A 23,717-nucleotide genomic window follows, 5' to 3' on the forward strand; every position below is an offset into this window, starting at 1 on the left:
CAACCTCAACACACGTGCATCCATCACATTGAAAAAGCCGCTCTCAAGAGTTCCGTTTGGCTTCCCATGAGAACTCAAGATCTCTTCTATGTTCTCTACTGTCATTGTACTGTTCAGTAGCTTTGCTGGTCGTCCCTGAGAGTCACCATGACTAGAAGAACACTTCATCTGGTGTTCAGACATGTACACACAAAGTGAACAGGTGAGTGATAGCCACCAAGCATTCACGGCAATCTGTCAGTAGCTTCTCACTTGGCCATCAAAACTGTCTGCTCTGATCCCATCTTCAGTTGAACGGCCATCACCCCAAAAGAAACATTTTGTCTCTGGGTCTCGACATCGCCTGCATCCATCATAACAAACCAAGTCAAGTGTCCCGGTGTCATATCCAGCCGTCAGCCAAAATGGCCTCTATCCCCTTGGCAGATCTATCCCCTTCCACTGATTCTAACATGACCGTCAATGTCCCTGCTCAACACTCCGCCCCAGCAGGCGCTGAAGGACAGGAGGCAGGCAACCATCCGGCCGCCCAAGACGACATGGAGCCTCCCACTGCACCACCCCCTGATCGCGGCTGGCCTGCATGGCTCGCTGTCATCAGCGGCTTCATCCAACTATGGGCCAGCTTTGGCATTCTGAACTCCTGGGGCTCGTTCCAAGCCGTCTATGTCGATGAACCATGGAGCAAGGGAGTCAAGCTCCAAGACATTGGCTGGATCGGCAGTGTTCAACCAGGACTGCTGTTCGTCCTCGGGGGTATTGCTGGATACGCTTCCGACCGGCTCAGCGCCACTGTGCTCATGATGATTGGGACCTGCATCTTCTCCGCGGCCTTTCTGTTGCTCGCTGAATTCGGGGACGGCCTGGGTACGTACATTGCACTCCAGGGCTTTCTCTACGGCCTGGCCAACACGCTCCTCTACTATCCCATCCTGAGTGTGGTCTCGACCTGGTTCGACCGTCGACGCGGGCTGGCTTTGGGGATTGTGGCCTCTGGGTCGTCTCTCGGTGGCATCTTCTGGCCTCTGGTCGTGGACGCGCTCAACGAGGCCTTTGGCCTCAAGCGCACCCTGCAAGCCGTTGGTCTCATCCCCCTGGTCCCGCTCTTCATCGCCTCGTTCATGGTCAAGGAACGCTTCCCAGACACCAAAATCACTCTACGCCGAGCCTTTCGTCGCCTGACACAGCGTTTCACAAACGCCGAAAAGAAGTCTCAGGGGAACACCACGACCACCTTACTCGCGACAGCATCTACTACCACGGGAACCACAACACCGGGAGCTCTCAACTCGCTCAAAGACCCTTCCTTCATCGCCCTCAGCATTGCCCTCTTCTTCATCTACGGAGGGATGCTCATCCCGTTCAACCTCATTCCCGTATTCGCAGAAGAGCATCACCACGCCGACGTGGCTCACGTTCTTCTCGCCATTTGCTACTCGGGCTCTGTCGTCGGTCGGATCGGCACGGGCGCCTTGGCTGACTACTTTGGAACGTTCAACATGCTGTGCCTGATGGCCCTCCTCACGGCCACACTGACGGCCTGCTGGGTGACCATGACGTCTCTGCCGGCCATGATTGCATTTGCGGTTCTTTATGGGTTGTTCTCGGGTGGGCTCATCCCACTTGGGTCAGCGTGCGTTGCCAAGATCACACCGCCCGAGCAAATTGGACAGATCGGCCTGCGTCTTGGGTTCACGATGATGGTTTGCTCTATTAGCGCTTTCGGGGGCGGTCCACTCAGCAACTTCCTGCTCGAGGGCACGGGACAGAGTGGATGGCTTGCCGCTTGTCTGTTCTCTGGTATGGCGACTCTTGTGGGAGGAGGGATCATCTTTGCCATTCTGGTGTCGAGGATTGTTAGAGGCGGCCAGGGGTACAAATTTTGATGACGGCCGCAAGGAAGCGCGCAGTCACTGTGTGAATGGTGTTGGTACTTGGACCGATGTATTCGGCGCGGGAGTTTGTGATAATAGGGCATCTCTTGGAGGACTGACTCCGGGGACGTGCCATCGTTGGGCTACTTGGTACGGAGTATAGGGTCTCAGATAAATTGTCGAGAAAAACCACTTGGATGTTTACTTGTCAATGTGCACTAAAGCGATTCATTGCTTCCAAGCTGAATGTCTTACGTCTATCTAATTAATAGTCATCAACATCATTGTATCCGCCTTGTTGCCCAACACGACTGTCAGTTTTGGTCACAAAAGACCAATCCAAGCCCTCCAAGCATTCCTTCACCATCGGGTTCTCCTGCTCCAGCTGCTTCTCCATGCCGCCCCCGAATATCTTCTTCAGCATCGCGATGCGGAGGTACGTATCCCACGACTCCACCAAAGCAACATAGCCCATTGACGAAGCTGGATGGCGTTTGCGCAGCTTATACCGATAGCCTTGCTCCTTGTTCGTGCTGAGTGATCGTGCGGTGGAGTAGTATGGCCCAACCCCCTTTTCAAGTGACGTGATGACGCTCCGAAGGCCTCCGCGGAGATCCTTGCGGCCTTGTTTTGACTTGGATTTCGATGAGCCCTTGGACAGGTCTGTGATCCGGGAGGCGACACGGATCGGGTCGTATGGAAGTTCAAAGGGCTCGCCGTCTTCCTGCTCGTGCTCCCGGGATGCTTCAAAGATGTAGGCGATGCACTCGGCCGCACTGGTCTGGGTGTCGACATCGGGACTGTCCAGCTTCTCCACGAACGCGTCCATGGCGGAATCGGCGTGGTACCAGATGTTGGCAAAGGTGGCGGCGAAGCCCCAGCACTCGAAGAGCGCCGTGATGACGCCGTCTTTACCGGTCACACCTATGGACTCGCCATTGCTTTGGATCGTCTCGACGATGAAGTCAAGCCACTCCACAATGTCGTCTTCGCCAGCGCCGTAGTACACAATGGTGCACGTCAGTGCGTACAGCGCCTGGACCTTGCACTCCTCGTTGCTGTCGTCGGTGAGGATCTGCTTGAGCGTCTGACGCGACGCCATGTCCGACTGGGATAGATTCGCTGTGCAGATTGTGAGCGAGTAGGCTTGCAGGTTGAGCGACCTCTCGTTCGCATTGGTGCTACTGTTCGCTCCGCGGATAAATGCGTCAATGAGTTCGCTTGTGTTGAGCGTTTCCATGTCCTCGTTGTAGCTTGACCGCATGGTCTTGTTGTAATGCTCGAGCAACATCTCTCGCGTCTCGGACCGATTTGTCTTCTTGTCCTGGAGCTCATGCACCAGCTTTTTCGGGTCCCATAACCCCAGCTCGGACCCCGATGCAGCTTCACGATCGTCAGGAGTCATGAGGCCTTCTGCGGGTGTGATTTGACCGGACATGATGTATTCGTCATCCTCGTAGGAGATTGGTGGCGTCTGAGGAGGGGTGCCCTCGTTCTCAGATCGATAAGCAAAGTCATCTTGGTTGAAGACGCGATGAAGCAGCTCAGAGCCGGAAGGTGTTGCCGTGCCCAAAGCGCGACCGGACTTGCGAGCCTTGCGGGACGTGGTCTTGCCTTCTCCCTTTAACTCCTTTCCTGTGAGGCCGCTCATCTTGGCTACGGCGGTGGTGTTCTTTGCGCAAAGAACAATGACGCCACTGTCAACTTCTGCGACAAGATCTGCGTGGATCTTGGCCAAAGAGCCTATTGCCAACGCAATTCAGAGCGCAAGCCCCAGCTGGCGATTTTCCTAAGTTTTTGCCCAGGCTCTCCAACTCCAAAGGCTGTGGAAGGTTCTTTGCTGTATCGATCTCTGCTATTTTGGTTTTGGCGCACGACGATTCGTCTTGTCAAGTTTTGAATGAGGCAAAAAACGAAATTCTCACATGAAGGCGTGCCTCCATAAAGACCGTGAAAACACGTGGCTGCCAAAGGCGGGGAACTGGTATCTTGCACTGAGGAACTCGGCAATGAGAGCAGCCAGGCGATGTTCTGTCCAACGACAGATATACAGAACAGCAAAGCAGGGGAAGAGAGGCGAGTGTGTGGGAAGAGCTAGCGACGATGAAGATTTGTTGAAACTTGATGGAACGCCAGACAAATCGTGGCAGTTGACTGGCCGCTGCTCACGTGGAGCTCGAGTGGCACCTGTGACGTCTTCGCGCCCGCATGCTAGAAGACTGGAGCGTACGGATACCACCGCCTGGAAGAGTTCTGGGCGAGCACAATTAACAATTTGTCGTAAGCTATATCTGGTGACACTATATCTTCAGGCACTGTTCCTTGATCAGTGTGATTCAAGTCTCTCGGTAATGCACGGCGTCAGACATGATGCGCAATGGGTTTGAAGTAGTGGGCAAGTTTGGGTGAGAATTTATTCCCAAATTCAACCATGTCAACAACAAGCTGTGTGGAACTTTGTAGCACTTGGGAAGCTGATGTATTCACATAAATCGTAAGCTTCTAACATAGGTATGGAAATAAAAATTGGGCACCCGTTCCCAACGATCTCCTCGTCAGGCGATGGTGGAAGTGCAGCTGTAGGGTAGGGCACACTTCCTAGCAGCTTCAGTTAGACGGCAAGCGGGGAGCCAACGCACACCCCACATCGTGTCGGCTCGGGTGATGGACGTGGACCCTCAAATAGCCCAGCTTAAAACCCCGGTCGCCATAGCGTCATGCATGACTGTCCGCCTGGCCCTCAACGCGTCTCCCGATGCAACGCGTAGTATCGTTGATTGCGTATTCTGAGCTGTATACGGCCGAAGCAGTCGGTAAAACTGGAGTGGCGTGATATGTTGCGTGGTTGAGCCCAGGTCGTCGATATTTTATGGGCAATACGCTTCGGCGCCAGCAGCCTAGGGCTGAGGTTGCCTGAGCTTCCGGGCGTCAGTGTGGCCCCGTGACACTGAGATGCTACCCCCGCATCAGCCTATCTCAGGATACTGCTTGACTCAACATAACACGTTTGCGATTAGGTAGCAGCGTCATTGGGAACCAAAATGAGAGAAACTTTTACTTTTAAAGAGCTCTGGTGCTTTGGTGACAATTTTCTTTCCAGTTTGTCAACTCTCGTGGACCAAGCTGAAGCGATCGTTGCGCACACCTCAAAGTGCCCGGTGATAAGGAGGTGAGGGGCCCTTATCGTTATCTATCCTGTCACATCAGCCTTCTGCCTGATTTGGCAGGGCAGTCACTCCCGACCATAGCGACGAGTCACCACCTTGTAGTTCTTACTCTGTGACACCTGTTGAGGTTAAGTTCACCTCAGCACCATTCATATTCCTTCCGAACTTCTCCTGCTCCTACCGTCCAGGGCTTCTCTTCTCTCAACCTTCGTCCCCAACACCACCCTTTTCCAAAGCTACATCGTGCCGCGAGCCACCTCAGCAAACCGTGATCATGCGTCCCGAGCGTGCCTTCGACTCGCCTCGCCCTATCGACCTAACGGAACCATCCGCACACCAACCGAGCCAGCCTCAAGAGATCACAGGTACGTGAGATGCTCTTCAAAATATCAATATCAGCTCACAAGTCGTAGCGACGGTAAAGCTCACTTCCACGAACGCCGAGGACAGGCTGGGACCGCTGGGCTGCCGCCGGCTTGTTCTCACACCAGCGAAGCCGACCTGTCCGATCGGAAGAGCGAGCAGCAAGAGGAGTGGACTCGAAGCGAATGCCACCAACGCGTATTTCGAGAGTGCTGTCGTTTCGCGATGCCACGCCGAGTTGCAACTTGATGTTCAATGTCGGGTACGTAACGTCGGACGCATTAGTCCTTTGGGAGAGTATAAGTTCTAATTTGGCCATAGCAAGTTATCCTCAAGGACAAGGGGTCGCTTCACGGAACCCTCCACAATGACAGGCGCTTGAAGGCAAAAGAGACCCGGACCCTAAAGTCTGGTGACACAATTACACTGGGCGCACAAATCGAGCGAGGCCACGATAGATTCCAGCCATACAAAGTCCACACCAACATTGTCTGGGAGATCCCCGAGTAAGCCACTGCCTTTCTTATGCTATCCGAGAGGGAAAATATCTGACTGTGCTCTTAGTCACACGAACAGGCCAGTGACGTACACTGTCCCGGACGATACGGATGTCGAAGATCACGAGGATGACTGCGGCGACGAAACAGATCTTGCCTTTGCCCAGTCGGTTCTTGTCGAGAACGGGTTCAACCCCCCGAGCAGCCCAATTCGTATAGCGGCCGCATCAGCTTTGCAGAGCTACTCTGGTGCCGTCGTCGACCTGACCGCGGGTCAGGTGGCTGCTGCTGTTCAAAAGGTCCACAAGGCCACTGAACCAACCAGCATCGACTTGGAAGAGCCCGACCTTTACTCGGATGACCGAGTCCATGTCGGAGCTCTGCCAGCCGAGACCTTGTGGCATAGCACAGTTGGAGATGAAAGTAGCGAGGATATGCCCGGGAGTTCTATGGCGGAGGAATGGGGGCCCCGTACATCGAGTGGGAGTGGGAACGAATTCGCCGATGTCTCGGCCTACGAAAGCGAGCTAGACAACGATGTCGAAACTCACGACCTGGATGACGAACAACCCCTCGAAGAAAATTTCATGGACTCCGATGCCGCCTCCCTCATGGATGACTTTGAGCCAGATGAGGCCGCTAATGCCCTTCCCGAGGATGACAGCGAGTGGACGGACTATGGAAGTCTTACGGCCGGTATGAACGACACAGCTGGCGAAAGCTCATTGCTAGCCCAGGCTCCCATCCTCGATTCCAAGCCAATTTTCAACCTGCAAGACATCGTTTTCAAACCACTCCCACGGAACACACTCGACGCGAACCCCCATGAGCAAGTTTCGTCGACGTTTGGTGATTTATCACTGCAGACTCATGGTCCCTCCACAGCTTCGGTTGGAAACGATTACGCGCCTGTATCTCCGTCCCTTAGCGACAATCACGCGACTACGAGCGGCCATGAATCTTCGTTCTCAAGACCCCTACAGACATCAGCGGTGGATGAAAAAGCTTTGTATCGCAAGGCCAAAGGGACGGTGCTGGCTATGCGTGCATCCTATCAGCCGCCAAGAGGCTCAATGGCCTTGTCGGATAGTGAACGGGCACTGGTTGAAAATTTTACCGCTCAGGTCAAAGCGAAAGAAGCAAAGCAGACAACTACGGCAGACGACGAAGTTGCACAGGAAGCGCCGCCTCGTGATACCGAGACCACAGGCGAAGACATGTCTGCTGGCGCTCAGCATCAGACCGCTCCCCCCGAAACCCCGTCTCGCAAGCGGGGCGCGGATAAGATATCACGTTCAACAGTGGAAGAAGATGAAGCCACGGCCAAGACCGCAGAGGCTGCTGTTCAGGCTGGAGATGTCTCAAAGGAGCCCACGACGCTGGTGGCTGAGTCGTCACAGGCAATTTCACAGACCGAGCCGGCAAACGAGTCGAATCCCGTGGTGCAGGCTGGCTCTCCGACAAAGGAACAACGTCCTACGAAGCGTGTCCGACGTAGTGTTGCAGAGGCTGCCGGATATGTGGCATTGGGAGGTGTTCTGGCATGGTCCGCCTTGGTAGCCACTGCTCCTGTCTTGTAAAAGGCACTCGGGACTTGGACATAATGTTCGTGATCGCGAGTACTGGTATATCTTTACTTTTTTTTGTGTGTGTGAGACTGAGCAGTACACGACCTGTGGCATTTTTTACTGTTATGATATTGCTAGCATATTGTTGGACCTCACAGTTGTAGCACGAGGAAATCGCCGAACGAATCGGCTAAGGGGGATTAATCTTTTCGCGAAGGTAAACATCGCGATGGGAGGATAATGAGGACACATGGCTCAACTCAAATGGCCAGTGATGATAATCTGGTCAGAACAGGGTGTGCTAAGTTAGTAGGACGAATGCTATGTTATGTTTCATCGACAGTACTGACATCGTGAACAAGATCATGTGAGCCCGGCGGATGCGAAACCTTATGGCAAGCCATCGGATGACACAATACCAGTGCATAGCAACATTGACCGATCTGCAAGCCCTTCGCTCAGACCGCGGAGTAGACCGGAGGAGGCTATGTAACGTGGACAATGATCGCCGGCGCAACGTATTCGAGGCAGCGCTGAGTCCATGAAGACATGCACAACAAGGATGGAGGCAATGTAGAAGCGGTGGAGAGAGACCGGTCTGGCGGAACAAGACGGGACAGCAGGAGAGGCCGCATATCGATGACGCTGGCCCCGGCTGGGGATTTCACGACCGGTGTGTAAAGCAGCATGAGCACGTACAAGCAAGGCCAAATGATAGAGGAGTGGCGGGACTGACCGGTTTCATGGGGAGGGTGGAGTGTTGGTGGTCCAGGAAGAAGAGGGCGTGCGTGCATATGCGAGATGGACATGTGGTTCCAACAGCAAAAGACGCACTGACCAGGGTTGATCTAGCTCGGTACCATAACATGATCGCACTCGAAACATGGAATCTGGTTCGGTTCATGTCGTTCATGTTAGGCAGCGAGAGGCTAATATGATGTCCGTTTCATCGACAGCGGCATGGCTTGTACGACTTTGGGTCATCCCCGTGACTATTCGACGCTATCGTGAGAGGCCAGTGAAAACATCTTCCTAGTAGCATGCCAGCAGCGTTGATGGCCCGATGAGCTGTGGGCGAGTCATATTCAGAGATGCCGGGTACGTGCATCTGCGCTCCTTTATCCCCCATGATCCAGTACTTGAACACCAGGTCATGGATTCTGGAGAGGACGATCTTGGTTTGAGACTCGCCCATGGGGGAAAGATGAATATAGGAACAAGTTCACAAAATTCGGTCCAAAAGACTGTGACATCAACTGTAGATATCTCGAAGCGCCGTCTTGTCCATGATAGCAGAAAGTCATCGGATAGACTTATGCAGCGTAGCAACATGATTCGATGGGACCAGGCAGTTCTGACGCATTTCCGGTTGGCCGGATTGCGGTGAAACACAACCAGCAGACACCTTCCACAGCTTGACAGGCCCCGTCTGAAACAAGGCTAACTGCCCTGTGTATTAGTGCCTGACAGTCCATGACCATCCATAATGTACTCAGACAGCACCAGGCCGGACATGCAGCCGATGAGCATCTGGGCGACATGGAGTCGGTGAGCTTGCAGAGTCGAAGGCTGACAACTTGCGGGCACGACTGTGTGCTTGTGTGTGCTGGCGAGTCCTTCAGCGTATACTTGGACACATCGTGACAGCGTGGACAGGCTACACGTCCAGCCCGAACCGCAAGTAGTACGTGAGCATGTATAAAAGACAACCCCGAGCACAAGTCCTACCTTCGCGTTTGGCCCCTTTTTTCAAATAATCCGTGATCATCTGACAGAAGACTGCGTCCGCATCAGCCACTGCTTTGGTCTATAAGTCAACTGTCATCAGGGAGCTTGCCAAGTTTCGCTCTCGTCATGTCGTCAGGTTTCAGAGCCCCCAAAGGCCCCATCATCGGCCTCGCCACGTGCGACGAGTGCAGCTTCAGGACGTGGGTTGTGCCTTGTCGTTCTGTACCTCTGGACTTACAGTGACTTACACTCTGTAGCCCCTCGAACTGCCAGTACTGTGAAGATACCATGGTTGTTCCCATCGACGCCGAATGGGTCAGAAAGCGTACCAAGCCATCTAATGGCAGGGAAAAAAAAATTCTGGCAATGACAGCACGGGCAGCAATGATCCTGGCGGTAACACCACTGGAGGCCCCAGCACCGGCGGCCCCAGCACTGTCGGCATTGGAACATGATGAAGCTTTTAGTATCTCGAAGAACAGCGTGTTGGCTGGGGCGGTCTCGCTAGGTTATGGTCCCCCAAACACTCGAGGCTAGCCAGGGATATTCGGGTCGTCATCCCTTCGTTTGGAAGCTGAATGTTGATGGCGGCTGGCATTCTTTCGTTGTGGCTCATTGGTTCTGAAGTAAAATGCGTGGTATGAACCAAGCCAGATTGTACCCTATTACAATCGAGCAGGAAGTGACACTCAGCCATCCGCCAACGTGTACATCGTGCCACTCTCCCTAATAGTCATGATAGTGCCACGGCCAGTGACGGTATAAAGTCCAATGACATACTGCCATTGCAGCGCGCCGGTACTCAAGCTCGCCGTGACGTAGGCGTTTCGGTAGGGTACACGACATGACCATGTGGTTTTTGACAGAAAACGCCCCCGACAGTAGCACGTAGAGGCGTAAGTCTGTAAGAAGGCTCGACTGCGGGCGGAACTTCTTAGAAATTTGGAGAGGCTCGATGTTCTTGGCCCTGGAGACGGTACATTCGGCATCTGATCATATGATGCCAGCAGTAGCGTGCTACGAGGTTGGCGGACAAGCTTCAGCCAACCCTGCTATCACGAGCATAGCCAGGATGGTAAAACTGACACCGGCTTGTTGCTGAACGTTCTGACGGAGGAGTGCTTGGGCTCGGGCCGTACTCGTAGTCGTACGTAGCGTGCTTCAACTGGGCTAGCTTTTTGGTGCTCGAGGCCTATGTAGTAAGCGTAGTTAAGCGGCTATGCACGTTAGTACCGTAGCCACTAAACCGACTTAAAGAGGGGTCGAAGGTATGCGCCGCCCGCCAGCCCGCCCCCAAATACTGCCCACCTGATCGCACTTTAACCCAAGCAATAGATTGTCGGAAGCTTTGTGCTTGATCGCACCGAGGCGCGCTGGAGTGCAATTTTGACTTGCACTGAGACCACGCACTCGTCGTCGCCAAGTACTTTGCTCCAGCAGAAACCGAGCTGGCCATCGACAAGCACAATGTCTGTCATTCTATGTACAGGTATGGACACGTCCGGAAAACCACTTGGATAGCACAGGCGAAGTTGCTAACACGGAACGTAGCGGGTTACGACCACACAATCAGATTCTGGGAGGCACTGTCGGGAATATGCTCCCGGACCATCCAACATCCCGATTCGCAAGTCAACCGCCTCTGCATCTCACCCGATAAGCGTTTCCTTGCCGCCGCCGGCCACCACAGTGTCAAGCTGTACGATATCAAGTCGACGAACCCAAATGCGCTTCTTACCTTCGAAGGCCACACGGGCAATGTCACAGGCGTGGCATTCCACTGCGAAGGCAAATGGATGGTGACGAGCTCGGAGGACGGTACGGTCAAGATCTGGGACACGCGGACGGGGACGATTCAGCGCTCCTACAGCCATGGCAGCCCGGTGAACGACGTGGTGATTCACCCGAACCAGGGCGAAATTATCAGCTGCGATAGAGCGGGAAGTGTGCGCATCTGGGACCTCGCAGAGAACAATTGTTCGCATGAGATGATCCCTCAAGAGGACGTGTCCGTCTCGAGCGTCACAGTCGCAAGCGACGGGTCTTTGCTTTGCGCAGCGAACAATGAAGTACGTGTTCTTCTTATGGAGTCGTCAAGGTTCCCAGCCAGCTAATCGTGCATAGGGAAACGTCATCGTCTGGCACCTGATCCAGTCCTACGATCGCACGCAGCTCCTCCCCGTCACCCAGTTCAGCGCTCACCAGAACCACATTACCAGGATTCTCCTATCCCCGGACGTCAAGAAGCTCGCCACCTGCAGCGCGGATCATACCGCCAAGATCTGGGAGGTGGTGAACATTGAACCTCGCCCCGATGAGGAGGCCAAGCCTTTCCCGCTCGAAGCGACCCTGACTGCCCATCAGCGTTGGGTATGGGATTGCGCTTTCAGCGCGGACTCGGCGTATCTTGTCACTGCCTGCTCCGACCATTATGCGCGGTTGTGGGAGGTCAGTGGTCAACAGATCATCCGCCAATACAACGGGCATCATCGCGGAGCCGTCTGCGTGGCGCTCAATGATTACTCTGAGACGCGCTGACCGGAAGGAGGGTAATTCTGTTGATGAACGTGGCCAAGAGTCGACAATACGCAGCAGCCAGGTCAGGTTGCCCGAACGCGGAAGCCTACGTGGCTACTGCACCCGACGCAACTGTCGACAGCCCACAGCATATCTACCTGCGAGGCTGCGACTCAGGCGAGCCCTTCAAAATACGAACGAACCAAAGATCATGCGGAAGCGTGAGATATGTATCCCGACCATGCTGAACTGCGGCGCCGCTGAGACAGGGATGGACGGACAGACGATTGTTGGATAACTAAGGGGGCTGCAAGGCGCATTCTCCTATCTGGTGTGGACATAATGGTGTCCTTGAACTAGCGACACGGGTGTAAGCTGGCGAGAAGAGAGCGCCGCCAAAGACTTGGCATGATTCGGCCAAGACACCCGCATCGCGGATGGCCGCTCGTGCGAGGCAAGCTATGACCAGGTCTAGAGTCCTTGAGACCGTATTAATGCCGGCGTTGTGCTGCGGCCTGTGATAGAGATGGACAGCATCAAGGCGCATGTGGGAGTGTCGGGTCATCGGCGCATATGTTGGAGAGGAAATGTCAGCTCGAGAGAAGGGCGGATGTTACATGCTGGTCAGATGGGCGGCAATGTGGATTGCAAATGCTATCACAGCCTGACAAATGCTGGTTGATAATGTTGTTACATGTTGCGCCTTGTGACTGTAGGGTGATCATTATATTAAGATGTACTACTAACGTAATGTGTATGGCAGAAAAGAGCTTTCTTGCTTGGCCTCGAGAGCGGATAGCTTCCGACGTTATCACATGATCATCATGGCAAAGCACTGAAGACGCGGAAGGCGCCACTGTGAAGGCCTTGCGGACCTTGGCTCTTGCTGGAAGCGCAGCTTATTACTTTAAGGTACCTGGGAATCAACCGCCACTCGATGCTGAACTAAAACATCATTGCTACCTTGACATAATTAACCACTATCTAATCCTCAAAGCTCTCGACAAATAACCTTATCATCAAAGCCTACATCTCTATCAATTGCTCCAACGGACGTACGCCGACCACCCGAGGCTAGCCTACGCTGTACTGCCAGAATGGCGGCACGGTGATGGTGCAATACCGCCTCGCGCACCACCGACACCACGGTAAGCGCCGAACCACAAGGAATGTCCGCTGCTGTACTCCGCAACGTGAGGGAGCATTGACGATCTGACCGCATGGGAGATGACAATTGGAGCTGATTCGATTTCTAAGCCGACTTGACGGCCCCCAGTAACGCGTGCCTCGAGGCTCCACCTCGGATTTCTAGAACAGTGATTCATTCCGCTATCGATGCGACATTAAAAAAAACCAAGTCCTCCATATCAAGCTCTACAGGTGTGGGATGCAATAAGTGGCACATTCTGACGCCTCCATCACGCAATCTGGACGAGCACCATCTGCTCAAGGTGTTCTGTCTTGTGAGGCATTCCTACTTTTGACCAGGTCGCCTAGATCCGGGAATCTGGTGAGCCTTATTCGACGTCAGTCTAGTAGCGCGGGGTTCAATTCGGCATCTTGTCGCGACTCGCCAGCACTGGTCAGTCCAGTCAATCCGCCCATATACGCATGCGGATAACGAGCCGCGCGAGCACTTTTTGACCGCGACGGACGTCAAGTCTACTTCAACCACCATACCTCTTTTGTTTTCGGTCTCCAGTCCGTCAGAGTTTCTCCAGATTTGCTAGGGATAGACTGACCGGATTGTGGGAGCAGAGTGGTGACGCGAGCGCATGTGAAATTTTGCTCATTAGACCTTGGCGCTTGTCACGCCTGATTCTAATTTTCATTTTTTGGTCCCGAACCGCGTCTCAGGCGTGGAATGAGGAGAGTGCCTCAATGGGTCTTTTGTGAGTATATCATCCGGCAACGTCAGTGAACAGCTGCTTACATGCTGCAGAGCGCTGGGTACAGCCCTGGACTGGCCAGAGGCCAAGAAGAGAGCGCAGCAGGTCAGAGAATGGGGCATCCTGCAACTCCTGGAGATATGGAACAAGGCCAAGGGAAAGGAGCGTGACGCTCTTCTCTGGGGCGATGAGGTCAGTGAAAGTGCCATTCCCAACAAGCCGGACGCATGGCTGACCAGTCACTGTAGGTCGAATATCTCGTTGTGCTATACGAAAAGGAGGGGTCCAAGGTGCTCCTGTCTTTGCGGCAAGCCGAGATTCTTGATGCACTTGCTTGCGATGCCGAGCTTGCGAAGAAGGGTGGATGCACAGCCGAAGGGCAGGACGCGGAACTCAAGCAGACTCAGTGAGTTGCCGATGATGATGGAAGAATCGTGAACACTAACCTGGATAGGTCCAAGCCCGTGCCGGTATTCCATCCTGAATTCGGAAGGTTCATGCTGGAGGCGACGCCAGGAAAGCCCTGGGGAATAGGATTCAAAGAGCTCCTGGGCGTCGAACCTGACATGAAGCTGCGCAGAAGGATCGCCAAGGAACACATGCTACCCACCGAGTACCCCATCACTCTCACCACATTCCCGCGCATCGGCAGCCCAGGACAGTTCACATTTCCAGAATACCCCGTCTCTGGGCCGAGGCTGCGGTCGCAATTCGTGCCGGACGAGATTGCGAACCCTCATATTCGCTTCCCCACGTTAGCCGCCAACATTCGATCCCGTCGAGGCCGCAAAGTGCAGGTCAACGTACCCGTGTTCCACGACAAGAACACACCAAAGCCGTGGAAAGACCCAACGGTTGACTTTGACCTTCACCAGTGGCCCGAGGACGACGATGTGCGCAACGGCGCCGCGCCGGATGACCATATCCACATGGATGCCATGGCGTTCGGAATGGGAAGCTGCTGCTTGCAGATCACGTTCCAGGCCAAGAACATTACAGAGGGACGACAAATGTACGACCAGTTGAGCCCACTGGGACCCATCATGCTGGCTCTCACAGCAGCCACACCGGTATACAAGGGCTTCTTGGCCAACACAGATGTCCGATGGAACCAGATATCTAACTCGGTCGACTGCAGAACACCCGAAGAGCTGGGTGAGAAGGTAAGATTGCCTGGGCTTCCCTGGAAGAACGGCCGTGCTGACTGATGTAGCCTCTGAAGAATGACCGGTGGCGGATTCCCAAGTCGCGTTATGCTTCCAACTCAACGTACATTGCCGAAGATGCCCGGTTACGACCAGAATATTTGGATCCCGATTTGGTGTTTGATCCTGAAATCAAGCAGACATTGATGGACGGCGGTATGGACGACCTGTTGGCAACTCACTTTGCTCATCTATTTATCCGCGACCCCATTGTCATCTTTGCGGAGGACTTGCTGGAGCTCGACTTGAAGAAGACGGACCATTTCGAGAATATTCAATCCACGAACTGGCAACACATGCGGTTCAAGCCACCACCGGCGGACAACAGCATTGGGTGGCGCGTCGAGTTCCGCTCGATGGAGATCCAAATCACGGACTTTGAGAATGCTGCGTTCTCCGTCTTCATGGTATTGGTCACGAGGGCGATTCTGTCATTTGATCTCAACTTTTACGTGCCCATCAAGCGGGTGGACGAGAACATGGAGAGAGCACACGCCTTGGATGGCGTGCTTCGAGAAAAGTTCTTTTTCCGCAAGAACCCATTCCCGGCACGGCCATCGCGAGCTAATACCGTGTTCGGTGACGATAGTCGGCCTGGGTCTGCCATGCCCAGCCGTCCAGCATCGCCAGGTCTGGTAGAGGACGAGTACGAAGAGATGACGGTCAACGAGATCATCAACGGTTCGATGGACGGCGAATTTCCCGGGTTGGTTCCCATTGTGGAGAGCTATCTCGACAGCGTCAATGTCGATGTCGAGACGCGCTGTGAGTTGGCGACCTACCTCGATCTCATCAGCAAACGCGCGAGTGGCGAGCTCGACACGACCGCCCGCTGGATGCGCAACTTTATCGCGGCGCATCCCAACTACAAGCAAGACAGTGTGGTCGACGAAAAGATCACGCACGACCTCGTTGGGGCGGCCATTGCGATTGGCGAGCGGGAGAATGAGGGTCGGAACTTTGCTGGTCTCGGGATCCCCGGTCTTCCCAAGCTGCTGGGCAAGTTCCGAGGGGGCTGCGGAGGCGGTGATGAGAATGGCGCGACCCCAGACGTCGACGGGTCGCCAGCTGAGACCAGGAAGCGTAAGAGCGACTGGATCGAGGATGGCACAGGTGCCAGCTGAGCGTGTGCGTGTGTGTGGCGATGGAGTCATTGATGGTGGCCGAGCGGGTGGTCGGACGGACGAGCGAGCGAGTCGCGGTGCATTACCTGGGTACTAAACAACATTGCCTAAAGCATACATACGATATGGAGTATCATGACATCAAGGGGTCTTTCTGCTGTGTGAGGTCGTGCCCCGTGCCATGACCTGACCAGCCGCATCGCGCTCAAGCCCTCGTGGCGCCCGCTATCGATGGCATTGCATGGCATCGCGTGGCGGGCATTGTACTTGCGTTTCTCGGCCGCTGGTGCATGCGCTATACGTACGTGCATGCACGAGGGTATCTAGATCGGCGTGCATAGCGCACGATCATGGCCAGCACATGGAACTACTAGTTCATCACGAGCACATGGCCCCAGACGCAAGCCTCGTTGCCACGATCCCAATCCCATCACGGTTCAACCCACCCATGGCCGAGACACGGGACAGGCGGCTGAGGCGCTGGGCTGCGCGATCCATGTCGTCGGGTAGGTTTGTATCGTGGCACGATCGTCCGTGTCTCTCTTTTCTTCTGTAGATAGCCCTTGCTGTCTGTGATAGTGACGAGTCTCACTCTTGTCGTTGCAGCGAGGTCCAGCCTGCCGCGTCCCAAGACGCGACGTGTTTCTCTGTCTGCGGGCGTATCAATAAGGTGGTACGTACGGAGATAGTATGTGGTAGTAGTGCGTATGTGCATTCCTTAGACTCGTAGATCGCCTCGTGGCCCTGTCTGTCCCGCCGTCCTTAGTCTCTGTACTAACAGGCACTTCATGCAAGGCGCTTTCTAGACTAATGCGGACATTATGCCATGAGATACTACTAGTGAGCTAGGCTAAATACTTCTGCGCTGTCTGCACACGCATTACCACAAGAAGAACGGTGGGGTAATGTCAATTGAGGGTGGATGACGAGTGAGTGAGTGAGTGAGTGATTCCGCGAGAAGGACGTGGAAGTTTAGCCAAGGAACATGAAGGATGAGGAGAGAAGAGGGGGTGGGAAACGTGCCCATCCGATCGGACCGAGATGGCGGAGGGAGGGAGATCTATCTGTTGATCTTTTAATCATCTCATGGCAGATTCACCGTTTCGCGAATCAACAATTGATGGTTTTCGCCAGCATTCGTGCAGCTCGCGCTCCCACCCCATTCCGTGCATGCCTAGCCCGCCCGTCGTCATCAACCACGACCCTAGAACGATTCTTCCTTTCTTTCTTTTCTTCTCCTTTTCTTTGGCTTCCCGCCCTGCGCCAGGGTTCTCTAGTGGCATCATATAGCGCCGGGGGAAGGACACCGCTTCCGGCGTGTTTGACAGGTCCAGTTGAGCTCTAGTAGGCTAGTCTACCTAAACTCGAGAACCCTTTTTGTCTCTCCTTTGCGACCATGCTTGTTGCTCTCCCTACCGACATCGTAATCGCTAATATGGGCTTTGGCAGAGCCAAGGTGAGACGTACAGTATTCTGTAGGCCGAGGATGAACCCCGGATAGTCCTCGTCCTCCATCCTCCTCCTGGTTAGCTGCATGGCAGATCAGGTCGCGCCATCTCTGGGTACTACGTACTTCTAGTCTCGTTAGTCGATGCGAGGATCACGTCCGTCCCACATTGCCAAGATTCCACCACTGCTTGTTCTGTCGTTGCTTTTTCGTGTAGATTTTTTTCATTTCGTAGACGTAAGATCCGTAATGATTCCCCCCGTCTTCGGTACATTGGCTTGAACCCACAGTGCCCCAACCAAGGGTTCACCGTGACATGTGCTAATTAAGCACGAGCCTCTGAAGTTCGACACACGATGGACTGTGGATGGGATAGGCACTACTACTACCTTCAGTAAGCTCATGGCGAGTACTGTACCAAAGGGTACGCAAGCAACAGCGCCTGGCGTCGATATATCGCCGTGTGACATGCACGTGAACTACACGTACACGTATAAACCAGCCTACGGAGTACGACATGTACTGCTCGCTGTCCCTCGCCTCCACCCACTTTACGAGATCGTGCCGGCCGGCCGCCGCCATGCCATGTGCCGAGTGCGATAGAATAGAGGGGACCGCGCACAAGACGCTGGGACAAAGTGGTCTGAGACATGACAAGCTTTTGGTCATTGTATTTATACTCGCTCCAATCGCCATGCGGTCATGCAGCCAAGCAAGACTGCAAGAGAGTGAGTCCCTGTGATCCCACCGCCAGCATTCCTCGTCGAGGCGTCGTGGGGAATACCATCAATTATACCATATGATTATGTACTAGGTACCACGAGCATGTCTGGCGCGCCAACGGCGGCAGAAAAAAGGAGAAGTAGTACCACGGTGCTTCGTCGAATTCCTGGGTTGCCATTGCGAGACATGTGTCCGCCAAGACGTCCCGTGCGGGCGGTACGTAGCGAGATTTTGTCCAAATTATACCTTTTCTTCTCTTGCTGTCTATGATAACGCCTCCGTTGTTGGCAAGTCTTCCGGCCTGCCTGAACACCCCTTGTAAACCCCAATGTCGCCTCAAACTGGATCCATCGTGGTCCTGGTATGTCCAAAAAGTAGTAGAAAAATAAACAAAACATTGGCTCCTTGCCCAGCACTGAATCAGCCCCATGTAATCAATCCCCCCAAACGCCATTGATGCTGCCTCCTTGGGTTTGACCGCAGGAATGCCAATTCCCCGCGTATATACAGCTGATAACCCGCGACCCGATCCCATGTCTATAGTTGGAAAACTGAAAATCCACCCGCCTGTCCATTCCATTTTGCGTGACAATTGGTCCCAGCCGTGATGATGGCTTGGTGCTTGTAGTGCGGCGCATGTCAACGCCATGCCCCCAAGCGGGAATCCCTGTCAGTTGCCTGCGTCCACTGTCGCGGCAATCGTTCGTTGTTCTATAAGCCTTTTCCTCTCCAGTTTGGCATAGTGTAGCCCACACGCATTGCACAGAGTCCTCGCGCCGTCCGGACCCCGTCGCCACTCAGGGGTGTCGACGCGGTTGCAGCTGTGACATCTGCCGGGAGGCGCAACGCGCTGCAAGAAATTGTCAGCAACTGGGTCTTTCCATCCATGGACAAAGTGTCTCAACGTACTCCTCGCTTGCGTTTCTCGGGAAGGACTGATTGGTGGTTGAACTTCATGCTCTCTTCGTACACCGCGGCATCGTGGTCTTCGGCATATGGCCTCCGCGGGGGTTGCTCGCGATTCCGTATGGCATTGTACATGACATGCTTCACGCTGTCCAGGTCTGCCTTGATGGCGTCCACGTAGCTGACAACATCGTTGATCTCTTTCTCGGTAGGCATTCGTTCGGGCATCGGATGACTGCCATGCTCTTCGCGGGCAATCCCGCTATAGGATTCGGCGAAATTGAGCAGTGTCTTGGCGTGATTGGCCATCTGTGAGCTTGTTAGCCAGATAGTCCCGCGAGCGAGACCGCCAAGCAAGCGATTGGTGGTACGTACCCGAGCAAGACCCTCTCTGTACACTATGGTGTCGGAGTAAGGAGCGCCGTCATATTCCACCCGGTTGACCCTGTCGTGACCCTCGTGTTGTGGTTGCTGACGATGCTCATACGATTCGTAAGCCATATGTGTTTGTCTCGGGGACTGAAAGGGAGGCAAAGGCAACTGCCCAGGCGGCGGAGGCCCGGTAGGGTACCCAGCTGCGGCGGAGGGCATGTGTTGCGGCGGGCCTGGTGGTTGGGGATGCTGGTATACACCGTTCAGCGGCTGCCGGGGGTCTTTCTGCGGTTCGTTCCCATATGAATGCGTCGCTTCATGGTGTTGAGGCGGGCTTGGCCGCCTACTAGGGACAGGTGGTAGTGTAGGCCTCCCACTCAGCGCCGGTCGGGGCGATTCGGCAAAGGAGGGCAGAGGTTCTTGTCGAGGGGTGTATGCGGACGCGGAACGCATATGTTGCGGCGATGTATGTTTGCTGCTGCTGTCCGCGTACGACCGCAGTGACCCCGGGGGTGCGTATGGCGATGGGAAATTGGTGCCTGGCTGTATCGAAGTCGCAGGCGGAGCGGGACCTGCAGAAGGTGGATGGGGCCGTGGATAGTCGGGATTCTTGTTGATGACTTCGGACAGGGACGGCAGCGCTTGTCGTTTTGCGGTCTCGCTCGGCTCGAGGCCATCGCCTCGGCGTGCGTCCGCCAAGGGCATCATGCCATCAGGTTGGTTCGTATACGTCGAGGAGTAGGATGGAGTGGGCGGGTAGGCAGCGCCAGGCTGTAGGACGGTCGCCGTGGCCGTGGCCATGGCAGGACGGTCTTGGTGCGAGCGCTCGGGGCCGTCACAATATTGCGGATGTTGACGCGACGGGGCTTGCGGTGGTGGTGGCTGTGGGCGAAGTTTCTCTGGGGGTTGCTTTTGTGCGTGGGCGACTGCGGGAATCGTTGCGCTACGTGCAAAACAGCATGTTAGTTTCTGGCATGGGAAGAACAAAATGTGAGTCAGGGAGGGACGGCAGCCAAGAGAGGAGGGTTCGGTCCAAGGCAAGTACAATTGCGACTCTTGTCGCAGACGAGGACATACCTATTGTGCCAGGCAGGTGCAGACCCAGGCTCAGCTGCTTCCATGGCGTGTCTCCCGAGTGACGATGCGTTGTCGAGAAGTTGTACTGGGTGGACTCGAGGAGGCTCGAGGCATTGGTCGTCTAGAAACGACGGGTTGACAGGCGGACGTAGTCGCGCGCGAGTCGTTTCAAGGTCGATGGCGGCAATGGCCAGTATCGATGCGGAGTGCACGTGTGGAATGCTGGCACACGATACCCATCGAATCAATGCAGACACGAAGGAGCCCAGTGCCTAATAAAATGAGGTACCGCGCAGTAGGAGTGCGAGGTTGGTGTGCGAAGTTGAAATAGGATTGTCTCGTTTGGTCTTGCGGGCGGCGGGCAAGACAGGACAGGACAGGACAGGGCAGAACCAGGTTGATAAAGCAGAAAGCTAGAGCGGCACCGAAGAATGGACTTTGTGCGCTTGCTGTAACTGGTCGTAGCCAGACACCAGATCTGGCGCACTTGCAAGATGTGAGTGCAGTTTGAGATCTGGTTCTGGGGCGGACAGGCCCAGGCGACTGGATTGTTGCTGGTGGTGCCAGGTGGTGAGGTAAGCCGCTGGCAAAATTTAAGGCAGCGCGAGATTGAGCGAGGCCCGGCCGACTGAACAGAAGGGAACGGGGACTGGAGTGCCTAGGCTAGATAGATAGCGTGAGGGAATCCGACCAGGCGCGAATCGTCCTTGGGTCGACGACAGGCGGGCAAAATGGGCAAGGACACTCGCTCGAGCGAGCAGCGAGGGATGACGGGAGGTGAATGAAGAAGCGATCCGGCTGTTGTCGAGGGCAAAGGATGGACAGATGGATGGATGGGCGGACGGGTGATGAGAGCGAGACTGACAGCCACACACGGATGGAGACGAGACGCACCGAGTACAGTACAGTTAGGTACGTTGCGACATCGACCCGGGCCACGCTGCGGTCAGGGTGGAGGGTGGGCAAGATCTGACGCGCGATCAAATCAATGGGACGATGGTGGACTAGAGGTGGGCCCCCCACCCAGTCCGGCCTAGCCTGACCCTAGCCTAAGTCAGCCTGGGGCCCTGAGCCTGCCCGTCGTGCGATTAGTGCGCTCGTGCGCGCGTGCGATGCCGCCGCGCGCGGGTGGGCCCAATCACTGCTGCCCGGCCAGGCCCTTGCTGGAGTGGTTGCGAACTGTGAGGTCCAGTCAGGTCCTACTACGGATATGTACTGGCAACCCAAGGCACAATAATAAGTCGTACGTAGCGTTCGCAGTGTGCAGCGCGCGTTCCCTGGGGCAACCCTGAAGCCAGACGTGGGCAGTGCGTCGCGTGGTACCAACCAGACTAGGATACGGGACTGCACCCAATGCCGCCTCGTTCGGCGTCGTGGCTGGATCTGGACGAGTCATTGCTAAGCACTTAATCAATCGATCAGAATTGCTCGTACGATTCTCTCCGTTCCGCTGTGGTCTCCACCTGACCTCGCACTGCACTTGTGCCAGGTGCCACTGGCTAGCGGCCACTCACTCGACCTCAGGGGGGGAGGGAAGAATGAACCCCGTCCACAGCTAACAGGGCGGGCGGCCCCCAGTCCTGTGCCCAGGCTCCCCACCTTTGTTCGTTTTTGTTGTCGTCGCATGCTTCTTGCAACAGACATGACCGCGAGACAACCCGACAAACTTCGCGGATGGGATGGGCCAGACTATTATGTCAGTCAAGCGTGCTGCACATGCAGAAGTCTGACACGGTTGGCCAAGCAAGTAGGTGCGTGGGCTGCGACGTGGTATCACCAATGCATCTTGTGTACATAAGGGCCAACAGAAGAGACACACAGCCAAGATCATAACCACGCAGCACAACAAACAGACGGCAGAGATTGGTCTGGTCAAGGGGGTGTGGGTGTCCGATCTGACATGTCCAGAGAGTTGAGATGCGATGGAGCCATTGCAGGACGGACGGGAGACTGGAGTTCAGATTTGATGGATCGCCGGCCGTGGCTCGATTGGGCCCATCTGGATCAAGTTCTTGAGGGGGGCCGACAACGCACCACCCCTGACGCCTCTGAGGCTACGTAATGCTCGTGTGTACGGCACCGTGAATAGTAGTTAAATACCTGACCACGTCCTCCCAGTGATAGCAGCGGGAAGTACTTGTTGCTGCTAGTCTAGTAACGTAGTCCTTAATCGTGATCGCACCCGCGCCAGAAGGAGTTCCCTTTTTGGACCGTTAGAAGTCTAAAACGTAGGGTATAGAAAAAAAGGGACGCGACTGTGAACCATACTCGACACAATTCCGCACCACACCGGCATTACTTGCGATATTAAACCAGCTTCGCCGCTGCCACGTGCGATTGCGATGTACTGTCGGTAAGTCGGCGTATACTCAGGAAACCAAGTACGTACGGGGCACATGCGTCAGTAGGCAGCGCGTTCTGTGCTTCTCCAGGACACCAGGCAGGCTGTGCCGTGAGCGACGTGAGGCGAGGCTAATACCTCGTGGCGGAGCGCAACATTTGGCGTGCGGTGTCAAAGGGCAAGGAAGGCTGGTCTTGTTGTTTCGCACTCGGTTCTCGATGCCAACATAAGATGCCGAATAACTTACCTGGCTTGACGGGATGAGCCTCCAGACCTTAATATTACACCGAGTCTCGAGAACCAACGCCTGTCTCCTGTCCCCAGTCGATTCTGCCCGCGCCCGCCGCGGCTTTGTGAGTTGTGATCAATATGGGCAGCTGAGAATAATGATTACGTGGTGCTCCCTCCCAGCCCCCCCCCCCCAGCACGGGGCCTCGCGAAATGATAGCAGTCTAGGACCCCGGCCCGCTTGATCGGGTCACTGCCGCTGTATCAAATGCAATCGGCCGCAAGGGCTGCGGAAGGTGGTGTAGAAGGTTGGCCGCTGATTTGCTCCCTCTACGCCCGCATGAGGAGGGCTGCTCACATAAGTAATTACACACGTACGTCTAATAAGTTACCTATTAGTCGGCTGCATCTACCGTACCTGTACACAGAATTCGGTTCTATGTCACGATGCATGCACGATGGTGTCGCAGGTCATCACGACAAGCTCCCGATCCCATGCGTGCCCACGTTGTGGGTGCGGGTGAGATCCTCCATCGGACCATCATAGATGTAGCTCGTCGAACCACAAGCCGACCGCAACGGAACTGTTCCAGTCTGCACTCGGGCGGATGCCCCGTCGATTCCGTCATCAGCGCGCGGTGCCAATTGCAAATCTGCCTAAGGCGACGCAGGCCCGTGACAGTCGTCTTCT

At 55.0% G+C, this 23,717-nt stretch overlaps 6 protein-coding genes across 6 annotated transcripts; 4 read left to right on the forward strand and 2 right to left on the reverse strand.

Annotated features, from left to right (window-relative positions):
* Positions 1-404: 404 nt before the first annotated feature.
* On the forward strand, positions 405-1,972 carry F5Z01DRAFT_738603 (major facilitator superfamily domain-containing protein; the record flags this gene model as incomplete). The annotated part of the gene is made up of 1 exon (XM_046266817.1): positions 405-1,972. One exon carries the CDS (start codon positions 405-407, stop codon positions 1,884-1,886), a length of 1,482 nt encoding a protein of 493 aa, XP_046115968.1. The 3' UTR covers positions 1,887-1,972.
* A 114-nt stretch (positions 1,973-2,086) lies between these two features.
* On the reverse strand, positions 2,087-3,587 carry F5Z01DRAFT_661758 (IFRD domain-containing protein). Its single transcript, XM_046263902.1, has one exon. The coding sequence runs from the start codon at positions 3,523-3,525 to the stop codon at positions 2,140-2,142; it is 1,386 nt and encodes a 461-aa protein (XP_046115969.1). The 5' UTR covers positions 3,526-3,587; the 3' UTR covers positions 2,087-2,139.
* Positions 3,588-5,315: 1,728 nt separating this feature from the next.
* Positions 5,316-7,481, forward strand: F5Z01DRAFT_676291 (uncharacterized protein; the record flags this gene model as incomplete). Its single annotated transcript, XM_046265240.1, has 4 exons — positions 5,316-5,406; positions 5,455-5,666; positions 5,726-5,910; positions 5,969-7,481. The coding sequence occupies 4 exons, from the start codon at positions 5,316-5,318 to the stop codon at positions 7,479-7,481; spliced, it is 2,001 nt and encodes a 666-aa protein (XP_046115970.1).
* Positions 7,482-10,664: 3,183 nt separating this feature from the next.
* On the forward strand, positions 10,665-11,735 carry F5Z01DRAFT_626185 (WD-repeat protein pop3; the record flags this gene model as incomplete). Its single annotated transcript, XM_046261467.1, has 3 exons — positions 10,665-10,686; positions 10,749-11,266; positions 11,322-11,735. The coding sequence occupies 3 exons, from the start codon at positions 10,665-10,667 to the stop codon at positions 11,733-11,735; spliced, it is 954 nt and encodes a 317-aa protein (XP_046115971.1).
* A 1,582-nt stretch (positions 11,736-13,317) lies between these two features.
* Positions 13,318-16,053, forward strand: F5Z01DRAFT_246676 (glutamate-cysteine ligase-domain-containing protein). Its single transcript, XM_046258455.1, has 5 exons — positions 13,318-13,606; positions 13,657-13,795; positions 13,852-14,009; positions 14,058-14,766; positions 14,817-16,053. Exons 1-5 carry the CDS (start codon positions 13,596-13,598, stop codon positions 15,930-15,932), a joined length of 2,133 nt encoding a protein of 710 aa, XP_046115972.1. The 5' UTR covers positions 13,318-13,595; the 3' UTR covers positions 15,933-16,053.
* A 2,370-nt stretch (positions 16,054-18,423) lies between these two features.
* F5Z01DRAFT_246847 (uncharacterized protein) lies at positions 18,424-20,869 on the reverse strand. The gene is made up of 4 exons (XM_046258456.1): positions 20,458-20,869; positions 19,384-20,323; positions 19,012-19,317; positions 18,424-18,952 (listed from the first exon to the last, which is right to left on the reverse strand). The coding sequence occupies exons 1-4, from the start codon at positions 20,499-20,501 to the stop codon at positions 18,773-18,775; spliced, it is 1,470 nt and encodes a 489-aa protein (XP_046115973.1). The 5' UTR covers positions 20,502-20,869; the 3' UTR covers positions 18,424-18,772.
* Positions 20,870-23,717: the final 2,848 nt, after the last annotated feature.

Source organism: Emericellopsis atlantica, assembly GCF_019669845.1.
Source record: "Emericellopsis atlantica unplaced genomic scaffold F5Z01scaffold_23, whole genome shotgun sequence".
Taxonomy (NCBI): Eukaryota; Fungi; Ascomycota; class Sordariomycetes; order Hypocreales; family Bionectriaceae; genus Emericellopsis; species Emericellopsis atlantica.

Excerpts from the sequence above, each read along its gene's own strand:
- F5Z01DRAFT_661758 (XM_046263902.1), bottom strand. The coding sequence starts at position 3,525 with ATGAGCGGCCTCACAGGAAAGGAGTTAAAGGGAGAAGGCAAGACCACG.
- F5Z01DRAFT_246847 (XM_046258456.1), bottom strand. The coding sequence starts at position 20,501 with ATGGAAGCAGCTGAGCCTGGGTCTGCACCTGCCTGGCACAATAG. Across the intron at positions 19,318-19,383 it reads ACAGAGAGGGTCTTGCTCGG|ATGGCCAATCACGCCAAGAC; the intron begins GTACGTACCACC and ends ACAAGCTCACAG. Across the intron at positions 18,953-19,011 it reads CCGAGAAACGCAAGCGAGGA|CGCGTTGCGCCTCCCGGCAG; the intron begins GTACGTTGAGAC and ends AATTTCTTGCAG.
- F5Z01DRAFT_246676 (XM_046258455.1), top strand. Across the intron at positions 13,796-13,851 it reads CTCTTCTCTGGGGCGATGAG|GTCGAATATCTCGTTGTGCT; the intron begins GTCAGTGAAAGT and ends CAGTCACTGTAG. Across the intron at positions 14,010-14,057 it reads GCGGAACTCAAGCAGACTCA|GTCCAAGCCCGTGCCGGTAT; the intron begins GTGAGTTGCCGA and ends TAACCTGGATAG.